Here is a 27,609-nt window from a genome sequence, read left to right on the forward strand (position 1 = left end):
AATCAGATAATCATTCAGAATCAATCATTTGATCCCCATCTTTGCTTCTTTATTCAGGTTGGGGAAGTGCAGTTTGTCAGAGACCAGCTGTGGTTATCTGGCCTCAGCTCTGAAGTCCAACCCCTCCCATCTGACAGAACTGGACCTGCGTAGCAACAATCTGCAGGATCCAGGAGTGCAGCTGCTGTGTGGTGGACTTGAGAGTTCACACTGTAGACTGGAGACTCTGAGGTCAGTTCATTGACTTTGTTACTATTGTATATCTTTTATAAATACAAAATCCTCTGGGGTCGACGCACGCGCCAGCGCGTTTTGACGCATCTTTTTCTGATAAGGCCGAAACAAACTTAAATTACTCCGTCAATTCTGATCGTACAGATAAAAGAAGTATATCATTCAAATCTGTAAAGGGTCTAGTTTTAGTGGTATACCATCATAATAACAACAAAACGTTGTGCTTTTTTTAAATAAAGAAAGCCGACAGGGTGCGCTCTCGGACTTTTCTGTCTCTGCCATTTCTCTTCACAGACGCGTAAATAAAACAACCAGAATCTCAGCGAATACTTGGCTCATAAAAATAAGAATTATATGGCTAGAAAGCTTGAAATGTTTTCTTTTGAGTGAAACAATTCAAGTCAAAAACAAATCATCACTTTTTATTTAATCCGTATGAACGTAAGGAGAAGTCCGTTTTTTCCTGTCTCAACTCATTACAGGTAATGCGGTCCCGCCTTCTACACTGTCCACTGTTCACATGTAAATAATCTCAGGTGAACCAGGTAAATATGTGCACACCCCCAAGAAATGACACAAAATATCAAACTTCATCATAGAATTTACTCACTTTTTCGGCACGTTTGGATGATGGCGCGTTACGCACGTGAAGCGGCGCTCCTTACATTCCTCACAGAGACAAATAGTTTAGCTTGTCCTCAGAGTAAAAACACTGATTTTAACTCAAATGAGGATCGTTTGGCTCCTCATTGTGTTGTATTGTGCTGCACTAATCCGTCCCATCTACATTGACTGAAAGGCTCATTATGCGCGGCTTTGTCTGGACGTTCAGTGCGTCTTTTGTCTTCTCAGGTAAATCACATGACTACTCATCCTCAGACACACCCTCTTGCATATGGCCTTTCTGGACAAAAAGTGTCTTAGAAAATTTAAATCAGTGTATTGTTTACTGTGAATGTGTGAACAAGATGACATTCACAGCACTCTGAAGTAAACACTTTAGCCTACAACATGCTGGTCTCCAAAGTCTTGTGAACCAATGTTCTGTTTGTGTTTTATGGTCTTATTTCAGTGAGTAAAAAATTGTAGTTTTTCACTAACCATGCATAAACACTTTTTTCTTGAAGCTCACATATTATTGTAGCCAATTTTGTGCTGATTACAGTGTTATTAGACTTTAGACATTAATATGTTTAAAAGACACTGAAAAAAGCACAAATGTCAGGACATGTCAAAATTTGTCCAGGCCCCAAAAACCCCCTCAGACCCCAGAGGGTTAACTGGAGGATATTTATGGAGATATTGGGACATCCAGATAGTAATGAGTTACAGTAATCTAGCCTTGAGGTAACAAATGCATGGACTAGTTTTTCTGCATCATTTTGAGACAGGATGTTCCTAATTTTGGAAATTCTATTACTACTAATCTCTACTTCTGGTAGCTACACTCACGGTCCTTTTTCCTAGGCACTGAAGGTCTATATCACCCCTGAGAGGGCACGGTGATATTGGTCAGACCTGCCTTTAGGTTTTTTCTAGTCTGTATCACCCCTGAAGAGGGCACGGTGATATTTTGGTCAGACAGAACTTCTTGACCCCCAGTTCAGGCACGGGTCGCACTGAGCTCTATTTCCAATCTCTGTCTACACTCACCACTAGTAAATTATCTCATTCACACTTGAGTACTCCACACTCACTTTATCTCTTACTATACAACACAAAACTTCACTACTGGAAATTAGAAACATTCAACTGTGTCTTATTAAGTACTAACCTTGTTATCTCTCCATACTTAACAATGTACCATATCATTCCCCCAACACACACCAAACACAATTCAGTCCATATAAATATTACCACATTCAGCAAACACCTTTCACATTCAGCCATTCCTTGTTCTTTCCACCATATCTATTCTTTTTATATAACGGGAATAGCAGTTGTAAGACATACAGTATCTCACAGAAGTGAGTACACCTCTCACATTTTTGTAAATAGTTTATCATATCTTTTCATGTGACAACACTGAAGAAATGACACTTTGCTACAATGTAAAGTAGTGAGTATACAGCTTGTATAACAGTGTAAATTCGCTGTCTCCTCAAAATAACTCAACACACAGCCATTAATGTTTAAACCGCTGGTAACAAAAGTGAGTACACCCCTAAGTGAAAATGTCCAAATTGTGGGCCCAATTAGCCGTTTTCCCTCCCCGATGTCATGTGACTCGTTAGTGCTACAAGGTCTCAGGTGTGAATGGGGAGCAGGTATGTTAAATTTGGTTATTGCTCTCAGTCTCTCATACTGGTCACTGGAAGTTCAACATGGCACCTCATGGCAAAGAAGTCTGAGGATGTGAAAGAAAGAATTATTGCTCTACATAAAGATTGCCTAGGCTATAAGAAGATTGCCAAGACCCAGAAACTGAGCTGCAGCATGGTGGCCAAGACCATACAGCGGTTTAACAGGACAGGTTCCACTCAGAACAGGCCTCGCCATGTTCGGCCAAAGAAGTTGAGTGCATGTGCTCAGCGTCATATCCAGAGGTTGTCTTTGGGAAATAGATGTATGAGTGCTGCCAGCATTGCTGCAGAGGTTCAAGGGGTGGGGGGTCAGCCAGTGCTCAGACCATATGCCGCACACTGCACCAAATTGGTCTGCATGGCTGTCGTCTCAGAAGGAAACCTCTTCTAAAGATGAGGCACAAGAAAGCCCACAAACAGCTTGCTGAAGACAAGCAGACTAAGGACATGGATTACTGGAACCATGTCCTGTGGTCTGACGAGATAAGATAAACCAAGATAAACTTATTTGGTTCAGATGGTGTCAAGCGTGTCTGGCGGCAACCAGGTGAGGAGTACAAAGAAAATTGTGTCTTGCCTACAGTCAAGCATGGTGGTGGGAGTGTCATGGTCTGGGGCTGCATGAGTGCTGCCGGCACTGGGGAGCTACAGTTCACTGAGGGAACCACGAATGCCAACATGTACTGTGACATACTGAAGCAGAGCATGATCCCCTCCCTTTGGAGACTGAGCCACAGGGCAGTATTCCAGCATGATAACGACCCCAAACACACCTTCAAGATGACCACTGCCTTGCTAAAGAAGCTGAGGGTAAAGGTGATGGACTGGCCAAGCATGTCTCCAGACCTAAACCCTATTGAGCATCTGTGGGGCATCCTCAAATGGAAGGTGGAGGAGCGCAAGGTCTCTAACATCCACCAGCTCTGTGATGTCATCATGGAGGAGTGAAAGAGGATTCCAGTGGCAACCTGTGAAGCTCTGGTGAAGAGGGTTATGGCAGTGCTGGAAAATAATGGTGGTCACACAAAATATTGACACTTTGGGCCCAATTTGGACATTTTCACTTAAGGGTGTACTCACTTTTCAATTCAATTCAATTCAATTCAATTTTATTTGTATAGCGCCAAATCACAATACAAATCATCTCAAGGCACTTTACAAAAACTAAAACTAAGAACCCAACAATTCCCTTATGAGCAAGCACTTGGCGACAGTGGAGAGGAAAAAACTCCCTTTAACGGAAGAAAAAAAAACCTCCAGCAGAACCGGGCTCAGTTTGGGCGGCCATCTGCCTCGACCGGTTGGGGTGAGTGGATAGAGCAAAGAGAAAAGAACAGCAACAATAAACAACAAATAGACACTGCAAGTTGGTGGGGCCAGTAACTGCACATCAGCGATAAACAGCTCCAGGACCAGGGACACCTGCAGAAGGTACAGAGAGAACAGAGAGAGAGGGAGAGAGCACAAACTAGGGGAGAGAGAGAGCACAAGGTTAGTAACATTCAATGGTGGAATATACATGAGGTGGGAGAGAAGGGGGGGGTTAGGGTAGGGGAGCTCAGTGCACCGATGGTCCTCGGGCAGTCTAGGCCTATAGCAGCATAACTAACTAAGGGATGGTTCAGGGTTGCCTGAAGCCAGCCCTAACTATATGCTTTGTCAAAGAGGAAGGTTTTAAGTCTAGCCTTAAAAGTACAGAGAGTGTCTGCCTCCTGAACCCAGGCTGAGAGCTGGTTCCACAGGAGAGGAGCTTGATAGCTAAAGGCTCTGCCTCCCATTCTGCTTTTGAGAACTCTGGGAACCACAAGTAGGCCTGCACTCTGAGAGCGAAGTGGTCTATTGGGATAATATGGTACTATGAGGTCTTTAAGGTATGAAGGAGCTTGATTATGAAGGGATTTGTATGTGAGAAGAAGGATTTTAAATTCTATTCTATATTTTACAGGGAGCCAATGAAGAGAAGCCAATATAGGAGAAATATGATCTCTCTTGCTAGTTCCTGTCAGGACTCTGGCTGCGGCATTCTGGATTAATTGGAGGCTTTTTATTAAGATATTAGGACATCCAGATAGTAATGAGTTACAGTAATCTAGCCTTGAGGAAACAAATGCATGGACTAGTTTTTCTGCATCATTTTGAGACAGGATGTTCCTAATTTTGGAAATGTTGCGCAGGTGAAAGAATGCAGTTCTAGAAATTTGTTTTATGTGTGAGTTAAAGGACATGTCCTGGTCAAAAATAACTCCAAGGTTTTTTACAGTAGTGCTGGAGGCCAGGGCTATGCCATCTAGAGTAGCTATAATTTTAGAAAAGTTATTTCTGAGATTTTTAGGCCCAAATATAATGACTTTTGTTGGCAGTGGTTTAGACATTAATGGCTGTGTGTTGAGTTACTTTGAGGGGATAGCAAATTTACACTGTTATACAAGCTGTGCACTCTTTACTTTACATTGTAGCAAAGTGTCATTTCTTCAGTGTTGTCACATGAAAAGATATAATAAATTATTTACAAAAATGTGACACTTTAATCATGTCTTTATATTTACTCAACGTTTCCTCAGTTTTACTCAATTAGTTCTAGGTTTTTTAGGAAAGGTTTAACAGTACCTGGGGTGTTACTCTGGAGCAGAGAGGACAGTTATGCTCGTAAATTTAATATAGGAAATTATCTCACCTTTTTGGTGGATGTGGGGCCCCTGAGCTTCACCATCCTGTCTTGCCCAGTCCTCCGCCACAGGCCACTCTGCCAATCCTCCTGGCTGGCTCGCCAAATGTCGTGTCTGGATGACCTCGATGCTTTTGTGAAGATTCCATTCTGACTAGACGATAACTGTGTCAAATTTCCTAGGTATAGCTGGCAATCCTCTTCAACAGGATCACAAATAGAAAACAGCCAACAGTATCCAAGTGTACAGGTGTTTATTCACAAAACACAGTACAGACTAGGTGAGTTACCTCAGGGTAGACTGACCGTGTTCTCCCAAGTTCTCTGCCTTTCATACTTTTGGTCAGAGGGATGGCTTCCACCCCTTGGACCACCTTCTTCCATCTTCCAGGACACTGGAACTGTTTCTGGGTAAGTGAATCACTTCCTATTGCAAGCGTGTCGTGTTGTGTGTGTTGTATAGTTCGTCTACACATTAGCAACAGACTAGCTATAGTCTAACACACCTAAAAACCAACTAAACTCTTTAAACAATTCATTAATTGCTACACTGCGGTTCTAGTCAAGTAGCTTTCTATTTTGACCGGTATTTATTGCTATTTCCTGACTTAGACTCGTTAGCCTACCAGTTAGCTTAGCTAGCTAGTGACATGGCTTCTCCCTCTCTCTCTCTCTTTCCCGCTCGGTGTGCCACATGTTTAGTTATTCCTCTTTCTCCTTTAGTGATAATGATACTTGCAATAAGTGCAAGGTGTCATGCTTCTAGCTAGTTTTTATGTGGACCTTGGTTTCAAAAACACCAACCGCTGGAGTCCGAGGATGTGAAGAAAAAAGGAAGGTTTATTGTGAGAATACATGGAGAGAGAGAGTCAGTGAGTGGGTGACCAGCAAGTGTAGGTCCAGGGCCGGATGAAGTGTATGGAGTGGGGGGTTCCTCTGAGGGCCGGAACACGGTACCGCTGGGACGGTCCTCAGAGATGGTGTGTGTGATCCGATGGGTGTCCGCAGAGCAACATCTGACGGGTAACGGTTCTCCCTGTGGTCTGACAGGGATCCAGGCGACCAACCACTCGAAAACTGTAAGAAGGTAAGGACACGGGTTAGCAGAAAGAAACCCTTTATTATCTGACGTGACACACCTGTGCTTCTCTGGCACACGGAGAGTCCAGTGCGTCCCTCTTTTTCTCTCGCACAACTAGCGACGTTTGGACCGTCGTAGTCCGTAACTAACTTAAGAAATCCAAACAGAGAAAGCGTCCCCCTCGTCGAGGTCCTCTCCTTCTCGGGATCCTCCCTACACCGGGGAAGCTTCTCTCTTCATTAACAGTCCCAAATAGTCAATAAACCAAAACACAAATACTTGCTGTGACCAGGATGATCCCTCTGATCCTTCCAGCAGCCACCACTGGGTAAGGCTCCTCACTCCAGATGATCCAAATGTCCTTCCAAGGCAAGGTAGCATACAACTTGGCGGATAGTGACGGCACGGTCTCTGCTATATGAACAGAGAGTCTTCAAGGTCCACAGGTGAAGCGAATCAGTAATCACTAAGCACCCAAACTGAGTGACAAAGACAGACAGTAGCAATAGTAAGCCAGTGCTGAACTAGGTCTAATCCATCCATACATTTTCTTCTGCTTATCTGGGGTCGGAGGTCATGAAGAATCATTAATGCCATGCACAGCACAATCTGCCTTATTTTAGGGCAATATAATCAGTACGGCAACATCATGGGACAAACCTTCTTCTTGGCGGGTTGCAACCAGCATTCAAAGGTGCATACCGCCACCTACTGTACTGGAGTGTGTATCTTTAGGGTGTGTAAGTGGGACAAACCATACACAAACAAGAAACTTAATGAACACGGTCAATCGTGACTAATGAGAGCCTTTATTGAAAAGTAGTGGAGTAAACAGTATTATATTTATCTTTCAAATGGAAGGGAGTAAAAGTAAAAGGAGTTTCCCTAAAAAATTCTACTCAAGTACAAATTCTCAAACACTGTACTTAAGTACAGCACTCAAGTAAATTCACTTCGTTACTGTCCACTCTGAAAATAAGTAAATAAAAGAAACATTTGCACCCCATGCTGCATCGACAAGCATTGTGGACAACCACACACATCCCTAATACACTATACCCTTCTACCATCAAGGTACTGAAGCTTTTGGTCCCATGCTACCAGATATAATTTTCTTCTCATAAGCTATCAGGCATCTCAATATCCAAGAACTGCCATGACACACGCACACGCACACACACACACACACAGACACACACACACACACACACTTGTTTTTCTACTTCGTGAGGCCCAAAAATTTTTTACCCACTTGTGGGGTCCACCCTTTCCAGTGGTTCTAGACCTCTGTAAAAAATCAGAGAAGCTTAAAAAAAAATCCTGACCACAAATATCACTTAAATTTAGGAGAATTCAAAACTTTTATTTCCAAACCAGTTTTTCTAGCGCTTGTGGGGTCCATATCTAACATTTAATAGTTGTGAGGTCCACTTGTACACACACCAGTTTTTCAGCCCCTTATAGGGTCTGACTCTAATGATCAGTATTTTACACATTCACACACGTACACATTTCCAGTTTTTAAAATCGTAGCAGGGAACAAAATCTTGAGACATTATCAGTTTCTCTTTATCTTATTTGCGAATGAAATTTCTATTCTATTTTACATCCATTAGAAGCAGCATCTCATCTCTTGCTAGGCTACACCAACCAATTCACATTGTTCAGTTAATTCAGTCACTATCATAGTTACCCTCATCTTTAAGACCATCTAGAGGTAGACCGGGCAGTACCATAGTACTCACATTTATATCTGCTCAATAACTCCCATAGATACTTTTCCCAAATCAATGACCACCCCAAGATCACTATTGTTCTTTTTCGGACTAAGACTTTATGAATACAGTACATATTGTAATGGCAGATACTTCAAACAAAGTGACAAAAAGTTTTTTTTTTAAATTTTTTTTAAACGTTTTTGCAACATACAAACAGTGAATCAATGTGTGCTTAGTGCGTGCATGTGCTGGCAAATTCAAAGTGCTTAAACAAAATGTAAAGGCCAGTGGGAAGGCACCCACAGTTTTAGAGACACACCGACATGACCGGCATTTGTTTCTGAACATAGAACTTAGCCATGTTTCTAACCATTTTCAAAGAAAGTAATAATTGTAGTTTTCTTCTCATTGCAGTAACTCGAGTATTTAACTGCTTTCCAGTCTTGGTTTCTCATGGCATGGGGTTCTGCAGCAATGCAGCGCTAATAGTCCTGGAATTTGGTTCATTACTATAAACTTTCTTAAATGCTTTTCTACTGCAGCACATTCATCTGGTGCCCGGCTTCTTTTGACTGCAAGAAACACCAGAATTTTCATGTTATTAAGCAGCAAACTAACAAAGTCTCTATATGCTGTCGTCGCTTGAATCAGAGAGCATCAGAAAAATCGGGGAATCTGTTCATCTGCAAAAAGGAGTTGAGTTACAATATGATTATCCATTAGATTCACACAAACAATATAACAGTACCAATAATTTTAATATTTTTTCCTTCTGAGGTTTGGAACATCATTATCCTCATCACTTTTGCCTACTACACTCTCATGATTGTAGACAGGATCAATAAAATCTGATGCATGGTCCATCTTGAATAAGGGAGTTACTTAATATATAGCCATGCATTTTGTTTATATACCATCGAAATCCAGGAGAGAACAGGGACTTTATGTAAACACTTGATTCAACATTTTACTGGCATTCAAAGTATCTGTGGCATACCAGATTGCTTTTGGTCATCCTGGTTTTTTTTTTTTTGGGCAACTTCATCTGAGGGTGGAGTCAAAAGGGCCATCATGTATAGAGCCTCTATCCGTTGCATTACTATCGGGATAGTCCACTAGGGAAAATCCTCAGACACTGAACACTTATATTTAAAGCCACCTATATTAAATTAAAAAGTTTAAAACATAATTGGTGCACATGATATTAAATAATAGCAATTCAAGACAAAACCTCCTCAGAAACAGCTTGTTAATTATGGTAATGAGAGATATCAGCCAATTTCACAGCAACATTTAAGTGGATGGAATGCATCACATTCTTAATACCATTTTAAACAAACAACAGATGAGGAGGTGTAGAATTGTACCTATGATAACTTGACTTTCATACTGCCAGGTGTTTCAACACTGATGTAAAAATCACTAAGGGTGAGATCCAAATGGGAGGGCCCCATAAGGAAAGAAACTAGAAAATCCTCTTTGTGTGTGAGGTAAACTGGCTGTATGGGGGCCCCATGAGGGGAAGACTACAGTCATAGGTGTGTAAGGTAAACTGGCTGTATGAGGGCCCCATGAGGGGAAGACTAGAGTCATAGGTGTGTAAGGTAAACCGGCTGTGTGAGGGCCCCATGAGGGGAAAACAAGAGACATAGGTGTGTAAGGTAAACTGGCTGTATGAGGGCCCCATGAGGGAAGACTAGAAACAAGTGTGTAAGGTAAACTGGCTGTATGAGGGCCCCATGAGGGAAGACTAGAAACACAAGTGTGTAAGGTAAACTGGCAGTATGAACGCCCGTGAGAGAAAGATGTACATCAGGTTAACTCTATTCCTTCAACCACAAATTTAACAAACTATCCAAGAAGTAATCCTACAATTATTGTATTGGAAAAGCTGTGTGAACAGCCTCCTGTCATTATAATGGAACTACAGAGTACAGGTCAGAAAAATGGTTTGTGAGAACATCAACATTACTCCATTACCTGTGTGCTGACATCATCTCTGCTTGAATCCTCATGGGAAGGGTGATCTATGGGAGACATCTCGGCCTCAAATGCCACAGCTGGAGACTGTTTGGTAGTCACCTGGAATTCAGTCAAAAGGTAGAACATATTAGGAACTGATAGATATCCCATATTAACAAGTTTAAGTTGTAAAAGTTAGCTCAGCGGAAAACCATTTCTGAAACAACAGTTAACTTGAACCATAAGGACACTGCATGGCCTTTTCTAGTGGTATTAGCCAATCTCACAGCAACATTTAAGTGGATGGAATGGATCACATTCTTAATACCATTTTAAACAAACAACAGATGAGGAGGTGTAGAATTGTACCTATGATAACTTGACTTTCATACTGGGAAGGGTGATCTATGGGAGACATCTAGGCCTCAAATGCCACAGCTGGAGACTGTTTGTTCAGAATTCAGAGGAAAAAAATAAAGATGTCACAAAATATTATTTTTAATACTAATATTATTATTTGTCACGTTTTGCACAATATTACGTTATTTAAGTTCGCCACTCAATATTGTCATTAAATTTACATTCAACAAGTTACTGCTTTGAAAATTGCCAACTGTGGATCACGTTTATACATCGTAATGATAATAATGAAATTATGAATCCGTGCTAATCGCGTAAAGATGTCCGTACTTGCAAACATAACGCCATGTACATCACGGCTCCGACCCATTAAACTGCGTAATGTATTTTTCGGAGCAAATATGTTGCGACGTTAAACTAACGTTAGCTTAGTGAGCAGCTGCTAGCACTAGCAGCTACGCAGTCAGAGCTAATATCAAGCCCAAGTGAACCGTAACTTGGACAACTAGCTAACATTAAAGGTTAGCGTGCTGCTAGCAACCCTGCTCTTAGTACGCCTAGTTGCTAACAGCACGCTAACGGGAGCCATCTAAATTCATCCCGTTAGCACATGGGAAACTGCGTCCACGCATGCAAACTTTTTACACCGTCGTGTGTGACAGAAAGCGACGTCACCGAACGGCGCCGTTTTTGAAACTGTACTCGACTTTTTATAGCATAAAGACTTAAAGCAGAAGAACAAACAATATCAAATTAGCAAAGCAAAATCAAATAAAACACACTTACTTGTTGCAGACATGAAGAAAATGATGGTACCACCGATAAACAAACAGTAGCGTCTTTGCGGAACAACACGGCCTACTGTCATTGGTTAAAATTCCAGGTGTGTTCTTATTGGGTGAAATGATACACACTTCCGGAAGTGTGTATCTGAGGCATTACCAGTCCCCAACCTGTAGTTGCCGCTAGAGAGCAAAAATTTCCCACACATTTCACACACACTATTCTGATCTTTGTCACCTAGTGGGCCAAGTGAGAAAAACGCAAGAGACACATCAGGGGAGTCTCCTGAGCTATATTTCATTGAAATCGGGGCCCACAACGGCTTTGGGCCCCTCACTGTTGGTGGGCTCCCTGAGCTAAGGCCCCACCAAGTAATAAATGCAAGTGCACACACCCTCACACACACACATACACACAAACACAAACATTAATCTGCTCACTATTCAATTTTCGTTTTTTCCATGTTCCTGAATGGCTTAAAGCTGCCCTGTTTTTTTCTGGCTGCTCAATAACCAAATATGCTGTACATTAGAAATCTGTAAATTATTGATATGTATTATGGCATGTCATGTTTACATTTGTCACATCTATTTTTAAATATATTGTACCTTATCTGTACTTCTCAGCGCTGCACTATCCTTAATTGTGGCTGTGTCTGTACATTATCTAATGCACCAGTTCAGGCTTGCCAGACTGCTGACTTCAATAAACAAAGAAGCCAGCAGTCAGGAGCATGCTCTAAGTAAGTGTGGGCATGAACAGTTGTGTGAATGTTGTGCTGCCATTTAGATGATGTCTGTAGAAGGCTGACGTTCTGATGATCCACAATAACAAAAGAACAAAGTCCCTCTACTCATTTTAGAGTAACAGGTTATGACACATCTGATTATCAATGATTTGATCTCCATGTTTTATTTTTTTATTCAGATTTTTTGGCTGCAATTTGACAGAGACCAGCTGTGGTTATCTGGTCTCAGTTCTGAAGTCCAGCCCCTCCCCTCTAAGAGAACTGGACCTGAGCTACAACAAGCTGCAGGATTCAGGAGTGAAGAAGCTGTGTGCTGGACTGGAGAGTACAGACTGTAGACTGGAGACTCTGAGGTCAGACACCATGTTTAGGTTGTGTTCTGAGATGAATGTGATGTGACAGTTGTTCTAACACTAAACTGCATACATGAGACTGATATAACACTGATCCACACTGAGGATCTTCAGGGGAATGGCTGTTTTCCCTCTCAGAGAAATGTGGCTGCACAACATGAGTTTGTATTGATGGAGCCACAGGTGGAGCTAGAAGAGTTTCAGACCTGAAGTCACTCCGTCTTTATTGAAGCAGCAGCATGTTGGCATTCAGCTCTTTGTCCCTTTTTGGATGGGAGTGCTTTGAACCGGCATTCTATTGGCTTCAGCTGTTTGGAGTTTCCACTTTCTAAACTTCTACTTTCTTCTACTTTCTAAACCTTCTTCAGCTCTGAACACATTCTGAAACATTCAACACTTTCAAGAAGGAACTTTGGTTTCTATAAAATTACGTTTGATCCTTTATTCAGGTTGAGGAACTGCAAGTTGTCAAATACCAGCTGTGGTTATCTGGTCTTTGCTCTGAATTCCAACCCCTCCCATCTAAGTGAACTGGATCTAAGAGGAAACAACCTGCAGGATCCAGATGTGAAGCAGCTGTGTGATCTTGTGCAAAGTCCAGACTGTAGCCTGCAGACTCTGAGGTCAGTAGAAGGCTGGATTCAGTAAATGTTGCTTTCAGCAGGAATGTACTAAATTCAGTCAGTATCAAAACAAAGATCCAGGATTTCCTGTAAAGCTCCAACTTTCTCAGTGAAGCTGTGAGAGGAGAACAGGGACAGACTTCAGGATTGTACATGAAGACAGAGAGAGAGACAACAGTCAGTCAGTTGGATCAGCCAGAAACTTGTTGTGATCATTTGTTTGAGTTTGTAAAGACTGTTGCTGATGAACTGACTCTCTGTAAACTCTGGTTTCTGATCTCTCTCACTCTCTCTGCTTCTCTCTACAGCTGGAAGACATGGTCTTTAGTAAGGAGGACCTGGACCACACACTGGATCTGGATCAACATCTAAACATGGAATTGATTTTTTTTTTCCATTTTGTTGTTCACACGTTCATACTACAGTATAAACTTTCCTCATGTATGGTTAATTTTACAATATGTTCTGCTTGTTTCGTAAAATTAACATTTGATCAGTTACCTCTTGGATGTTTGACTCAATCTAGAACAGATTTACCTTATATCAGCTGGACATCTGTTTATCATTATTATGAGATTTATGGATCCAGGATCATCGGGGTTATGGATCAGAGGGGGGATGTGAACTGTAGAAAAAGCGAAAACTGTTGTTATATCAAGGTTTGTGTGTTGGATGCAGTAATGGAGACAGATTAGTTAGTATTTTGTGGACAAGTTTTGGGGGAATTCTGGCAAATTGTTTGTTTGCTAGACTGCACTTTTTTGGAGCTGGTGGATTGACTACTGATCTTGGTAACAGAACAGTCCAACGCAGGATCCCAGTTGGAATGTCCATTTTATGGAACAGGAAGTCAACTGTGGTCAGACTAGATGTGGACTAGGTTGTTGGTTCTGTCATTGCTGCCTATGAAGGGCCCAAAAGCAGGATGCCACAGAAGAAGCACAATATACAATAATCTTAGAAAAAGTCAGAGTTAAGAACTGTACATCTGTAGCACCCAGTGTTAATGGGTAAATGAGTAAATGAGTAAAAAGATTAAGAGTTAACAGATAAATAGATTGATGGATAAACAAAATTGGAAATCAATAAATTAAGATAAAATGCTTCACGAGCTTGGAGCTACTAGGAGATAATGCATAATAGAAATAATAATATAATATATATAATAATAATAATAATGATAATAGAAATGATGTAAATTTAAGAGTTTGCTGGGCAAAAACCAACCTTTGCTGTTTGTTTTTTTTTTTTTTGGTAAAGGGAATTTTAGAATACAACCAGCATAATTCTAGTTTGTAGGTTTTATTGATGCTTCTAAAACTTTTTTGTATAAATCATAAGAAAGCCCAGCCTATCAAATTAATTGAGTTCAATTCAATTCAATTCAAATTCAATTCAATTCAATTCAATGCAATTTTATTTGTATAGCGCCAAATCACAATACAATCATCTCAAGGCTCTTTACAAGAAACAAAAAAACCCAACAAATCCCTTATGAGCAAGCACTTGGCAACAGTGGAGAGGAAAAACTTCCTTTAATGGAAGAAAAAACCTCCAGCAGAACCCAGAATCCAGCTCAGTGCACCGATGGTCCTTGGGCAGTCTAGGTCTATAGCAGCATAACTAAGGGATGGTTCAGGGATACCTGAAGCCAACACTAACTATATGCTTTGTCAAAGAGGAAGGTTTTAAGTCTAGCCTTAAAAGTACAGAGAGTGTAATATCGGCCTTCTGAACCCAGACTGGGAGCTGGTTCCACAGGAGAGGAGCTTGATAGCTAAAGGCTCTGCCTCCCATTCTACTTTTGGAGACTCTGGGAACCACAAGTAGACCTCCACTCTGAGAGCTAAGTGCTCTTTTCGGATAATATGGTACTATGAGGTGTTTAAGGTATGAAGAAGCTTGATCATGAAGGGATTTGTATGTGAGAAGAAGGATTTTGAATTCTATTCTGTATTTTACAAGGAGACAATGAAGAGAAGCTAATACAGGTGAAATATGATCTCTCTTGCTAGTTCCTGTCAGGACTCTGGCTGCAGCATTCTGGATTAACTGGAGGCTTTTTATAGGTTTTTTACTGGGACACCCAACTAGTAATGAGTTACAGTAATCTAGCCTTGAGGTAATAAATGCATGGACTAGTTTTTCTGCAGGGTGCAGGACAAGTACCGAAACAGGATGTTCCTAATTTTTGCAATGTTGCATAGGTGAAAGAAGGCAGTTCTAGAGATTTGTTTTATGTGTGAGCTAAAGGATATGTCCTGACCAAAAATAACTCCAAAGTTTTTTCACAGTAGTGCTGGTGCCATCTAAAGTAGCTATAGTTTTAGAAAAGCTATTTCTGAAATTTTTAGGCCCAAATACAACAACAACAACTTCTGTTTTCTCTGAATTTAAAACTAGAAATTTACTGGTCATCTGGCCCTTTATGTCAGTTAGCTATGATTGAAGTCACCTGAGTGTCATCTGACCTGTCCAGACAGGTCAGGGATAAAGTTGTGGAGAGGTGGGTTAGGTTATAAAAAAATATCCCAAGCTTTGAACATCTCACGAAGCACTGTTCAATCCATCATCTGAAAAAGGAAAGAATATGGCACAACTGCAAACCTTCCAAGACTTCCAAGTCCAGACATGAATCCAACTGAGAATCTGTACAAGCAAAACTTGTACAGATTCACAGCAAAACTTGTACAGCAAAATTTGAAAATAGACACTCTCCATCCAATCTTACTGAGCTTGAGCTATTTTGCAAAGAAGAATGGGCAAAGATTTCCCTCTAAAGATTTGCAGCTGTTATTGCAGCGAAAGGTGGTTCTACAAAGTATTGACTCAGGGGGGCTGAATACAAATGCATGCCACACTTTTCAAATATTTATTTATAAAAAAAATTTTGAAAACCATTTCTCATTTTCCTTCCACTTCACAGTTCTGTGCCACTTTGTGTTGGTCTATGACATAAAATCCCAATAAAATGCATTTGTGGTTGTCACGTGACAAAATGTGGAAAATGTCAAGGGGTATGAATACATTTGTAAGGCACTGTATGCCCTTTAAATACACTTGAAGTCTGGCTGACTGGTTTGTGTTGTCAGGTTTCATAGATAGCTGAGTGTCATCTGCATAGTAGAGGTAATTAATAGAGTGCTTCATAATAACATTGCCTAAAGGAAGCATGTATAAGGTGAACAGAAATGGTCCTAGCACAGAACCTTGTGGAACTCCACAACAAAATTTTGTGTGTGTGGAAGGTTCATGATCAACATAAACACATTGGAATCTGTCCGAAAATAAGATTGGAACCAGTGTTAATTTTGAAAGCAGATTTTAATTTAGTTTTAGTCATAGTCTTTTGACTAAAATGCAATTTTAGTTTTAGTCATATTTTAGTCATCTGCTTTGTTTTAGTTTTAGTCTAGTTTTAGTTGACTAAATCTACAGTAGATTTAGTCGACTAAAATCTATTGGGTTTAATTTAAGTGTAATTTAGTGAAACTATTGTAATATACAAAATATTCTAAATTAAAATTAAATGAAAAACAAGTTTCATTAAATATATATGGAATATGGCCTTTCCATAAGAGACCAAAAATTCGATATGCATTGTTTATAACCTGCATATGACAGTCTTCATTCTTTAAAGCAAAAGTGCAACTCCAAAATATTTAAAAGAAAAACTGTATTTAGCAATAATGCCATTGCATCAAAGATGAAACTGACCCATATATCTTCTCTGTGTTTTCTCCAGCTGTTTCCATTTCATTATTGTTTAAGTCAGACAGAAACCCAGTGACTATGATGATGTCGTGTACTCGCGCATCCCATGTCACTAGGTGGATCAGTTACTTTTCAAATGTGCGTGTGTGTCTAAGACGATTGATTCTGATTGGATCTTTTCTAAAAATGTCCCTCACTCACATTTTCGTCTCGTTTTAATTAGTCAACGAAAATGTCAGTATCTTTTTATTTAGTTTTCGTCGTCATCACTTAATTTTTATTTAGTTAACGTCTCGTTTTTGTCAGTGAAAATTATAATGAAAATACTTCGTCAACGAAATTAACACTGATTGGAACCATTTTAACACTGTTCCTTTGATCCCAATCACATGCTCCAGTCTCTAGTAATAAGATGCTGTGGTTGATAGTGTCAAATGCAGCACTAACAGCTAAAACAGCTAAACAACACTAAATTCTTCTAAATTTGTGGAACGCCAATTCCTTTCCAGCCTTCATGATGCCTGCTTTAAGGTATGGATATGTGAACTGTACCATGGAGCTAATTTCCTATTCACTAACTTCTTTTTCAGAGGAGCCACAGTATCAAGAGTGAGGCTACATCACTGTCAACAACATAATCAACATGGCAGGGAGTTAGGATTGAGGCAGCTGCCCACCACTGTGTTGGCACATGGCATAGATGTACAGTGGGTACGGAAAGTATTCAGACCCCTTTAAATTTTTCACTTTGTGTCATTGCAGCCATTTGCCAAAATCTAAAAAGTTCATTTTATTTCTCATTAATGTACACTCAGCACCCCATCTTGACAGAAAAAAACAGAAATGTAGAATTTTTTGCAAATTTATTAAAAAAGAAAAACTGAAATATCACATGGTCATAAGTATTCAGTGACACTCATATTTAACTCACATGCTGTCCATTTCTTCTGATCCTCCTTGAGATGGTTCTGCTCCTTCATTGGAGTCCAGCTGTGTTTAATTAAACTGATTGGACTTGATTAGGAAAGGCACACACCTGTCTATATAAGACCTTACAGCTCACAGTGCATGTCAGAGCAAATGAGAATCATGAGGTTGAAGGAACTGCCCAAGGAGCTCAGAGACAGAATTGTGGCAAGGCACAGTTCTGTCCAAGGTTACAAATTAATTTCTGCAGCACTCAAAGTTCCTAAGAGCACAGAGCTCCATTAATCATCAAATGGAAAAAGTTTGGGACAACCAGAACTCTTCTTAGACCTGGCCATCCAGCCAAATTAGCAATCGTGGGAGAAGAGCCTTGGTGAGAGAGGTAAAGAAGAACCCAAAAATCACTGTGGCTGAGCTCCAGAGATGCAGTAGGTAGATGGGAAAAAGTTCCACAAAGTCAACTATCACTGCAGCCCTCCACCAGTCGGGGCTTTATGGCAGAGTGGCCCGACGGAAGCCTCTCCTCAGTGCAAGACACATGAAAGCCCGCATAGAGTTTGCCAAAAAACACATGAAGGACTCCCAGACTATGAGAAATAAGATTCTCTGGTCTGATGAGACCAAGATTGAACTTTTTGGTGTTAATTCTAAGCGGTATGTGTGGAGAAAACCAGGCACTGCTCATCACCTGCCCAATACAATCCCTACAGTGAAACATGGTGGTGGGAGCATCATGTTGTGGGGGTGTTTTTCAGCTGCAGGGACAGGACGACTGGTTGCAATTGAAGGAAAGATGAATGTGGCCAAGTACAGAGATATCCTGGAAGAAAACCTCTTCCAGAGTGCTCAGGACCTCAGACTGGGCTGAAGGTTCACCTTTCACCAGGACAATGACCCTAAGCACACAGCTAAAATAACAAAGGAGTGGCTTCGGAACAACTCTGTCATCGTTCTTGACTGGCCCAGCCACAGCCCTGACCTAAACCCAATTGAGCATCTCTGGAGAGACCTGAAAATGGCTGTCCACCAACGTTCACCATCCAACCTGACAGAACTGGAGAGGATCTGCAAGGAAGAATGGCAGAGGATCCCCAAATCCAGGTGTGAAAAACTTGTTGCATCATTCCCAAGAAGACTCATGGCTGTTCTAGCTCAAAAGGATGCTTCTACTCAATACTGAGCACAGGGTCTGAATACTTATGACCATGTGATATTTCAGTTTTCTTTTTTAATAAATTTGCAAAAATTTCTACATTTCTGTTTTTTTCTGTCAAGATGGGGTGCTGAGTGTACATTAATGAGAAATAAAATGAACTTTTTAGATTCTGGCAAATGGCTGCAATGACACAAAGAGTGAAAAATTTAAAGGGGTCTGAATACTTTTCGTACCCACTGTAAATAAAGATGGAATAATTTTCTTAAATTTATTAACAGTGTTGTCAGATAAACATCTACTATAGTGGAATTTTCTTCCAAATGCTGCTTGATCCATTATGTTAAATTCAAACGTAATTAAAGAATGTTCTGACAAAATAGGATTTGGGGGAAAAAATATTAAGTGTTCAATTTCGATGCCATAGGTCAGAACAAGATCAAGGGTGTGATTGAAACAGTGGGTGGGCTTGTTAACATTTTGAGTGATACCAATTGAATCTAACATAGAATTAAATGCAATGCTGAGACTGTTATTTTCAACATCTACATGAATGTTAAAATCTCTCAGTATAATGACTTTATTTGATCTAAGCACTAAATCAGTCAGGAAGTCAGGGAATTCAGTTAAAAACTCTGAGTAAGGGACAGGTGGACGGTACACAATGACAAGTAGAACTGGTTTTTGTGTTTTCCAGTTTGGATGCGAGAGACTAAGAGTGAGGCTCTCAAATGAGTTATAATTGTTGTGAGGATGAAAGTTTAATAATAAGTTTGAGTGGAAGATTGCAGCTACCTGCACCTCGACCTGTGCTTCAAGGAACATGATAATCAGAGTTTGTTGAAGTGATTAGAAACTTTGTTTTGCTCAAACAATGGTGGTTTGAGCTCAACAAGTGCTGTCACACTTTGTCATGGCAGAATGTATTGTATGTATCAGAATGTATATTCTGATATTATACATATTATACATTCTGTCCTTTCAATGTCCCACTTCTTCTTAGCTAAACTTTTCCTCTTAACACATTCCTGAACTTCCTCATTCCACCACCAAGTCTCCTTATCTGCTTTCCTCTTTCCAAATGACACACCAAGTACCCTCCTACCTCTCTCCCTGATCACTTTAGCTGTAGCTGTCCAATCATCTGGAAGAACCTCCTGACCTCCCAGAACCTGTTTCAGCTCCTCCCTGAAAACCATACAACACTCTTCCTTTTACAACTTCCACCTGTGGGGCATAACCACTGACAACATTCAACATCACACCTTCATCTTCCAGCTTCAGACTCATCACCCTATCTGACACTCTTCTGACACATTCCTAGCAAAATCCTCCTTCAGGATAACTCCTACTCCATTCCTCTTTCCATCCACACACCATGATAAAACAGCTTGAACCCTGCTCCTAATCTATAGGCCTTGCTATCTTTCCACCTGGTCTCCTGAACACACAAGATATCCACCTTTCTGACCCTGACATTCCCTACATTCAAAGTCCCTACTCCAAGTCACACACTCCTGCCCTTCCTCTTCTCTCTTTGCCTACGAACACGCCTTCGTCCTCTCCTTCTTCGACCAACAGTAGTCCAATTTTCATTGGCACCCTGTCGATCAACAGCACCAGTGGCGGTCGTTGTGAACCCGGGTGATGACCAAGCCGGTATGGAAGTCATATTTGTGATTCGCATTTTTGATTTGGTTTAAATTTTACGTCGGATGCCCTTCCTGACACAACCCTCTGCATTTACCTGGACTTGGGACTGGCACATGAAGACACTGGATTGTGCCCCCTTGTGGTTGCATTAGAAAATCCTCTGAACTAATATTTGATGGAAATGGATCCAGTTTCTTTGATGCAGTAGTGTTGAATGGAGCTTGCTTGCTTGCTTCGCTTGCAGCGGCGGCCCCTACCTGTTGTTGCTCCATTTGGGCTACCACTGATGCTATACATAAAACACATCACAGGACACCATGCTGTCTCTCTCCAGACATCGACCAGGGACCCAGAGCTGTTTCGCAAGCTCTGCTCCTCTTTTATCAGTTTTAACACAGTGATAACAGCAAACAAGTGACGTGACTTACTGCACGTACGTTCCTCAAATAAAAAAAAACACCTGTAGTTCACCACACCATAACACCCCCACTCGGTGAAAGCTACTCTCACTTTCTGTATACTACATTCCAAACAAAAATGGGCAGAACTTTATTAACTTGGCCCTATTTGCAGACTTTGTAAATAGGTCTGCAGCCATCTCCTCTGTTGGATAGTACACCAAAACAATTTTGCCCTGTGACACATTTAACCTTATGAAGTGGTCCTTTATATCCACATGCTTGCTCCTTTGGCTTCTTTTCTAGGCGGATTGTCCCCTGATTATTCTCATAGATTTTTGCTGTTGTATGCCCAGAATAAGTGTCCATGTCCCTTGGTAGCTGTATGAGGTAGAGTGCTTCTTGTGGTGTTGCCGCTAGTAGTGCTATGTATTCAGCCTCACAGGTTGAAAGTGCCACTGTTTGTTGCCTATTAGTTTTCCACAAAGTAACAGCACCATTTTCATTCAGGCTAAAGCAATAGCCTGTTATGCTGCGTCTGTCTGTTGGATCATTAGCCCAGTCGGCATCTGAAAATGCCATCAGTCCCAGTTTAGTGTCACTTCTTCTGTAGGTATCTGTACACATTTCACTGCTATTATGTGTTTCTCTTTAGGGTCTGACATATGCAGTGACAGTTTACTCACAATCCAGCTTATATCTGGTCTTGTGCAGGTCATGACATAAATGAGGCTTCCTAGCATTTCTCTGTACTTTCTTTGGTCAGTTTGATCTCCTTCTGGAGTGAGATCACATTTTATTTCTCTGGGAGTGGCTCTAGTCATGCATGCCAAATTTCCTCTGGATCTTGACAATGTATCTGGTTTGGCTCATTTTAAATGGACCCTCTTCCTGTGTGAAAAACGATCCCAATGAAACTGGGATTGATTTCTCTTTAACTTCTTTCAGACTCTTTTTGTCGCTTGCAGCCATTATGTCATCTACCCACACTAACAAAATCGCTTTTTCTTTGTCAGTGGTTTTAATGTAGACACAGTTATCGGTTTGACTCTGTATAAACCCACTGTCTTGCAGGAAAGGAAGTCATGCAGTATCCTGTTCCAGGTTCGTCCTGATTGTTTTTAAGCCATAAAGTAACTTGTTCAACTTACACATTAGTTTTTCACCCTTCTTTGTCTTTTCACAAAAACCTTCAGGTTCATCCATGTATATTTCATAATCGGTGGGTGCATGCAAATAAGCAACCTTTAACATCCATTTGATGCAGTTTCAGATTATGCTGTGCTGCTAGTTGCATCAGTGCACGTAATGAGGTCAAGTCGGCAGTTGGAGAGAAGGTTTTGGAATAGTGAAGCCCTTCTACCTGACTGTATCCCTTCGCTACATACCTGGCTTTGTATGTCACATTACTTCTTCACTTCTTTAACTAAATCAAGTCTAAACAAGAAACAAACACACAAAGCAGGAGTAGGTCAAGGCAAGGAAACTCATAAGTGAGAAACATGGGCAGGGACATGAGGAAAACAAGGCACACGGGACTACATGAAAACAGGAATGTGGGACAAGAACATGAACACTAAGGGAAACAAGGCATGAGGGTCTGGGTCACACATACTGAGGACTCACAGACCAAGGGGAAAACATGAACATGAAAAAGAGGGACAAGGCATGAGGGTTTGGTGCCATACCAGCTATATAAGATGCATCATTATGCTTCATGATTTGGAGAGTGAGAGAGAGTATTTTGGCAAGTTTCATGACGAGTCCCACCAATAATAAGCGACGTTCTAAAGTTTGGGATCATTTTGATCTCAAGAGGTCTGAACTTTTATTGCTGTCATGGGATTGAAACAGTGCCAGTGCTTCAGTCGTGCTCTTCAGAGGTTGCTATGGCTTCAGTTGTCCACCAGATGTCACCGTCACTGAAGTCTCGAAGCTTTGAATCTTTTTCGGCACAATTGTCAGGAAAGTCTCAGTGCTTCATGAGGCTTCACTTGCCCACCACTAGGAACTAGACAAACACGCAAGACAGTGACAACACAGTGACAAAGGAAACCAGAACAACTTAACTTAAATCTTGGCGAAAACAAAAGACAGTCCAGGATCAAAATTCCAAAAAGAGAAGGAGGAACAAAACAGACTTGAGGCATAGGGAAAAAAATCACGAACTCCAGGTACAAAGTCAAAGCGTGGCAGGACAGAACACTGTCTAAAACAGACAACCTGGCAGCGAACAAAGGCACAAACTGGTGTATAAAAAGGCATGGGGTGAAAACGAGGTGTAGGTGAAAACAATGAACTAATTGGGTCAAAGTAAAGAGACAGACAAAGAACCAAAACAAGATCCTGCCATGATCCTCTTCAAAATAAAACAACAGGAAGTGCACGGTGCGGATCATGACAAGGGGTATGAATAATTTCGTGCTTGACTGCATATATATATATATATATATATATACACACACACACAGTGGATATAAAAAGTCTGCACTGAGTGGAACCTGTCCTGTTAAACCGCTGTATGGTCTTGGCCATTGTGCTGCAGCTCCATTTCTGGGTCTTGGCAATCTTCTTACAGCCTAGGCCATCTTTATGTAGAGCAACAATTCTTTTTTTCACATCCTCAGAGCTCTTCATGTTTGAGACCCTTCCTCGGATATCTGCCGTTGCGATGGTTACTGGTTCCTGTTCAGGGAGGTTGCTGTGGTCTGCTCTCAGGTCTGCCAACCACTGGGCATTGGTGTTATGTGATGCCTCCCTCTCCCATATGTTTTTCCAGTATCATTCAGTCTCCAGCCTTGGTGGGTCGGCCCTCGTGTTGCTGCCCTCCCACTGAGAGTACACCTTGGATGGTTCGGTGGAGAACATCCTGTTTATTCTCCGTGCTTCTATTTCTCTGGTGTACCTCTTCAGGCGTGTGAGTCGTTGTTTGGCAGTCTCCAGGGCCTCAGGTATGGACAGCCTGCTGTATTTCTTCATCCCCCTTCTCTGCAGTTCTGACAGTTGGCTAACTTCTCTCCGTGTTGCCCTTATTTTTGCCTCTAACCTCCTTCTCCATGCAGGGTACTGCTCCTTGGTGGTGGAATGTATTTTGTGGCCAAGCATCTCAAGGATCACTGTTGCCGTGGTGTATATCAGCTTGTTGGTCTCGGTGATGGTCACAGTGGCGATTGTTCGTAATGCTGCATTCACATCTTCTAGTAGACTTTCAGAGAGTACTTCACTTGGTCTTGGTAACCGGCTGCGGAGGTTCCAGGTGTCCATCTTGCCTACGATCTTCACTCTCAGGTCAGCTACTCTTGTGTTGAGCGTGTCGGGGCTTGTCATTGGGGCTTGATACCCAATCTCAGGTGGGGGTGGTGTTGTTTCCCCCCTGACCTGGCGTCCTGGCTCCCCCTTGCCGTAGCATTTGTGTTGTATTTCTTCAATCTCTAGTTGTGATAGCAGCTGCTGTTTGCGGATGTTGGAACACTGAGCTACTAGATGCTTTGGCCCTAGTGTGGATGGTGGGTTTCGGAGTTTCCATAGGTCCCACATCCTCTTCATGTAGCCCCTATCGCTGGGGTTACTCATGTAGTAGCATTCCAACAGTTCTCTATTGTCAGCCCTTGTCCACGAGTGTCTTGTTCCAGTAGCCCATTTCTCATCAGGTTGCCCTGGTCCCCTAGCACCTGACGCGGACCTTGTTGACCCGGGCGACGTCCGAGCCGGTATGACTCCAGTATTTCTATCTCTCATTTGTACTGAGGTAGGCTAGTAGCGTTAAGGACCTTGCCTAAGGGCCCACACTGGTGATGTCTTCAATTTACCAGGCTGCCCTTTCATCTGTTCCAAGGAAATTAAGGAACACATCAAATGCACACTCTTAGTGAATCAGAGGGGTCACATGAGTCTACCATTAGATCCTAATGACCTTCACCTGAGCTCACTCTTTTTATTCACCCAATGAGCCTATTCAGGCCAAGTGTGAAGTGAAACCAACTCAGGAGTGTGGGTCTAATGACTCTCACCTGATTTATAGAGCTCACCTAATGAGCCTATGGGACTAGGGGTGGAGTGAAACCAACCTGAAAGATAAATTTGAGATTCCATACCAGCTTTCTCTCACACTGATGAAGCTACTTGGATGAGTAGTGAAACATTTCGAGCTAAAAACTGGAAGTCCAGTTGCCATGACTCAACCTCTAGGTGTAACTGTACAGCTCTTCTCAAAGCCAAAGCTCTTTAGTCTTCAGGTTGTTCCCATTTTATCTTAACTCTTCCCTTGGAAGTCTTAATTTTATATCAGGTCAACATTATTTTTTGAGTTTGTGTTATATACAGTCAAGCCCGAAATTATTCATACCCCTGGCAAATTCTGACTTAAAGTTACTTTTATTTACATGCCACTTTTTGTTCAAAGGTAAATAAAAAATGAGTAATACATTTTTCCGCAATGATGCCTCTTGTACATTGTCTTATTTTCTTCTGGGAGATGCCTGTGTCAGTTCTAATCAAGAAAAAACTTGCTGGTTGAATAAACGTAACTTTAAGTTAGAATTTGCCAGGGGTATGAATAATTTCGGGCTTGACTGTATCTAGTCCATTTTACTCTAAAACTTAGTTCCTGTTGGTTTTATTATAAATCTGGTCTTCTTCAGTCTTAAAACTAGTCTCCTTTAGTTGTCAAGTTTCTACTAGTCCTCACGCTAATCTTGAATCCAGTTTTAAATGTAAGCCCTTTGGTGTTGTCTTAAACATGGGCTTCATGTGAACAGTAGTCCAGGCCATTATCTCCACTTCATCATCGTTTATTACCCCACAATCCGTGAGTTTGTCTAGTAGAACCAGTTTGTACATTCTTAATAAGCTCTACCTGAAAAGACAGGAACTTCTTGTCTGCCAAGATGGTCAGAGTCACTAATAGGACTGGAACCTGTGCTGGAAAACTGGAGGCCCTAGAGAACTAGAACCTGCAAGGAGGACGAGAAAAGTTTCTGTGTTCAATAACCATAGAAAATGTGTTTATGTATGTCTTATATATAGTATAAGAAAACTGAGTATGAAGAAACCTAGTGGGAACCAGATAACTATAGCCTGTAATGTGGACAGGCAAGCTGTGTGTAGCTGCAGCCAGATGTTCCAAATATCTATTAACTTATATCCAAAATATCCGAACATCCAACGCTATAAACACCCTACATCAAATCAGGTGTTGTGTTTACACATTGGTCTATAATATGGACATGCAAGCCATTTATAGCTGCAGCAAGATGTTGGTGTATAGACACTCCAATCTACAGCAGCCGGACAGCTGTGTAGAAAGTCACATTTGGAGAGAGTCACATCACATCTTTTTCTCAGTGTTAACGGTTTGTTTGTAGGTGGTGGTGTGTGTCTCTGGAACCAGCTGCATGTTTGTCTGCATGTTTCTATAGTCTTCTTTTAGTGGCCATGGAGACAGGAAAACAGCAGGAAGATGGATTCTTTGACCAAAGAAATGGATCATGGGAAGTGACAAATTAGGCCCTGATCCCTTATCAGCAGAAGCTGAAAATATTGACAAAAATCCACATTTGTTTGCTCATCACTAATTTGATTTTAGCTCATGTTGTCAAGACACTGCATCAGTTTTCTGTTGGTCTGTCCCCATCTCAGCCACTCTGATAAATTGTTCAGACCTGTTCTCCACCTGTCCACCAATCAGACTGCCCCACCAATCCTACTCACTGGGTTCCATTTCCATATCATCCACACCACATGAGGTGACAAGAGAGGGCAGCCAGTCAGAGTTCTGATGGCTTTATTATTTGATCTTGTCAAGCAACAAAAACACACATCAATACTGCTATAACAAGCTAATATCACCACGGAAAAGAATGCACTAATCTAAAATAATCTGAGAAGGGTTGTGGAATTAAGCATGATTAACTCAAATACAACCTTGAAGCTTTGAGGATGAAATGAGCACACACTTAAAATCAAACTTTCAAAGACAATGTTCCAGTGTTACTCACATGGTTTGACTGTGGAAGACTGAATCATCTTGTTATACCAGAACCTACAGGAACAAACAGCATTTACAAAGTGAGTGGAATCAAGCAGATTCTGTTTGAGGTGGATTTATTAAAAATAAGGGGAAGGTTGGAACTTTACAGGAAATCCTGGATCTTTGCTTTGATGCTGACTGGGTTTAGTACAGTCAGTTTAGTAGTTCTGTTGAAATTACCATGGACTGACCACAGTACTCCACTGACCTTAGAGACTCCAAGCTACAGTCTGGACTCTGGACAAGATCACACAGCTGCTTCACATCTGTATCCTGCAGGTTGTTGTCAGTCAGGTCCAGTTCTCTCAGATGGGAGGGGCTGGACTTCAGAGCTGATTCTAGATAACCACAGCTGGTTTTTGACAAACTGCAGTTAATCAACCTGAATAAAGAATCAAAGACGAAGATCAAATTATTGATAATCAATCAGATGTGTCCTAATCAATGAGCTTTTCTTTAAAATGAGCAATCGACACGAATATGATACTGGAACCTTTTTTTTTGCACACTAAATTAGTTCTCCACCTTTTGTAAGCACACTGGACTCTTGTTTTCTGTAATTTGTTTACTTTTTATTATCTGTGCACTGTTTACTTTTGTAGCATTTCTGTTTACTGTTTAATTCTTTGTAGCATTTGAATTTATGTCTGTTTACACTGGAGTGTAATAGAGGAGAGAGAAAAGAACAGCAACAATAAACAACAAATAGACACTGCAGGTTGGTGGGGCCTGTAACTGCATATCAGCGATATACAGCTCAAGGACTGGGGACACCTGCAGAAGATACAGATAGAGAGAACAGAGAGATTGGGAGAGAGCACAAACTAGGGGTGAGAGAGACCACAAGGTTAGTAACATTCAGTGGTGGAATATACATGTGAGGGAGGAGGAGAGGAAGAGAGAGGA

At 41.2% G+C, this 27,609-nt stretch overlaps 1 protein-coding gene and 1 long non-coding RNA gene across 4 annotated transcripts in view; one reads left to right on the forward strand and one right to left on the reverse strand.

Annotated features, from left to right (window-relative positions):
* Positions 1-13,330, forward strand: part of LOC113137750 (NLR family CARD domain-containing protein 3-like) — a 30,870-nt gene extending 17,540 nt beyond the window's left edge. Inside the window, exons 6-9 of the mRNA XM_026319584.1 lie at positions 58-231; positions 12,034-12,207; positions 12,657-12,830; positions 13,139-13,330. Coding sequence (XP_026175369.1) covers positions 58-231; positions 12,034-12,207; positions 12,657-12,830; positions 13,139-13,202 — 586 coding nt within the window. The 3' untranslated portion in view covers positions 13,203-13,330. The remainder of the gene's footprint in view (positions 1-57; positions 232-12,033; positions 12,208-12,656; positions 12,831-13,138) is intronic.
* On the reverse strand, positions 7,077-26,973 carry LOC113137751 (uncharacterized). Of its 3 annotated transcripts, XR_003296396.2 has the most exons (7): positions 26,912-26,973; positions 26,672-26,715; positions 25,531-25,627; positions 13,368-13,455; positions 10,333-12,945; positions 9,982-10,083; positions 7,077-8,573 (listed from the first exon to the last, which is right to left on the reverse strand). It is a non-coding gene; the product is annotated as an uncharacterized LOC113137751 (long non-coding RNA). The 3 variants fall into 3 exon arrangements; XR_004463056.1 differs by having other exon boundaries at positions 10,333-13,455; XR_004463057.1 differs by having other exon boundaries at positions 7,077-8,684; positions 10,333-13,455.
* Positions 26,974-27,609: the final 636 nt, after the last annotated feature.

The sequence above is a fragment of the Mastacembelus armatus genome, unplaced genomic scaffold (assembly GCF_900324485.2).
Source record: "Mastacembelus armatus unplaced genomic scaffold, fMasArm1.2, whole genome shotgun sequence".
Taxonomy (NCBI): domain Eukaryota; kingdom Metazoa; phylum Chordata; class Actinopteri; order Synbranchiformes; family Mastacembelidae; genus Mastacembelus; species Mastacembelus armatus.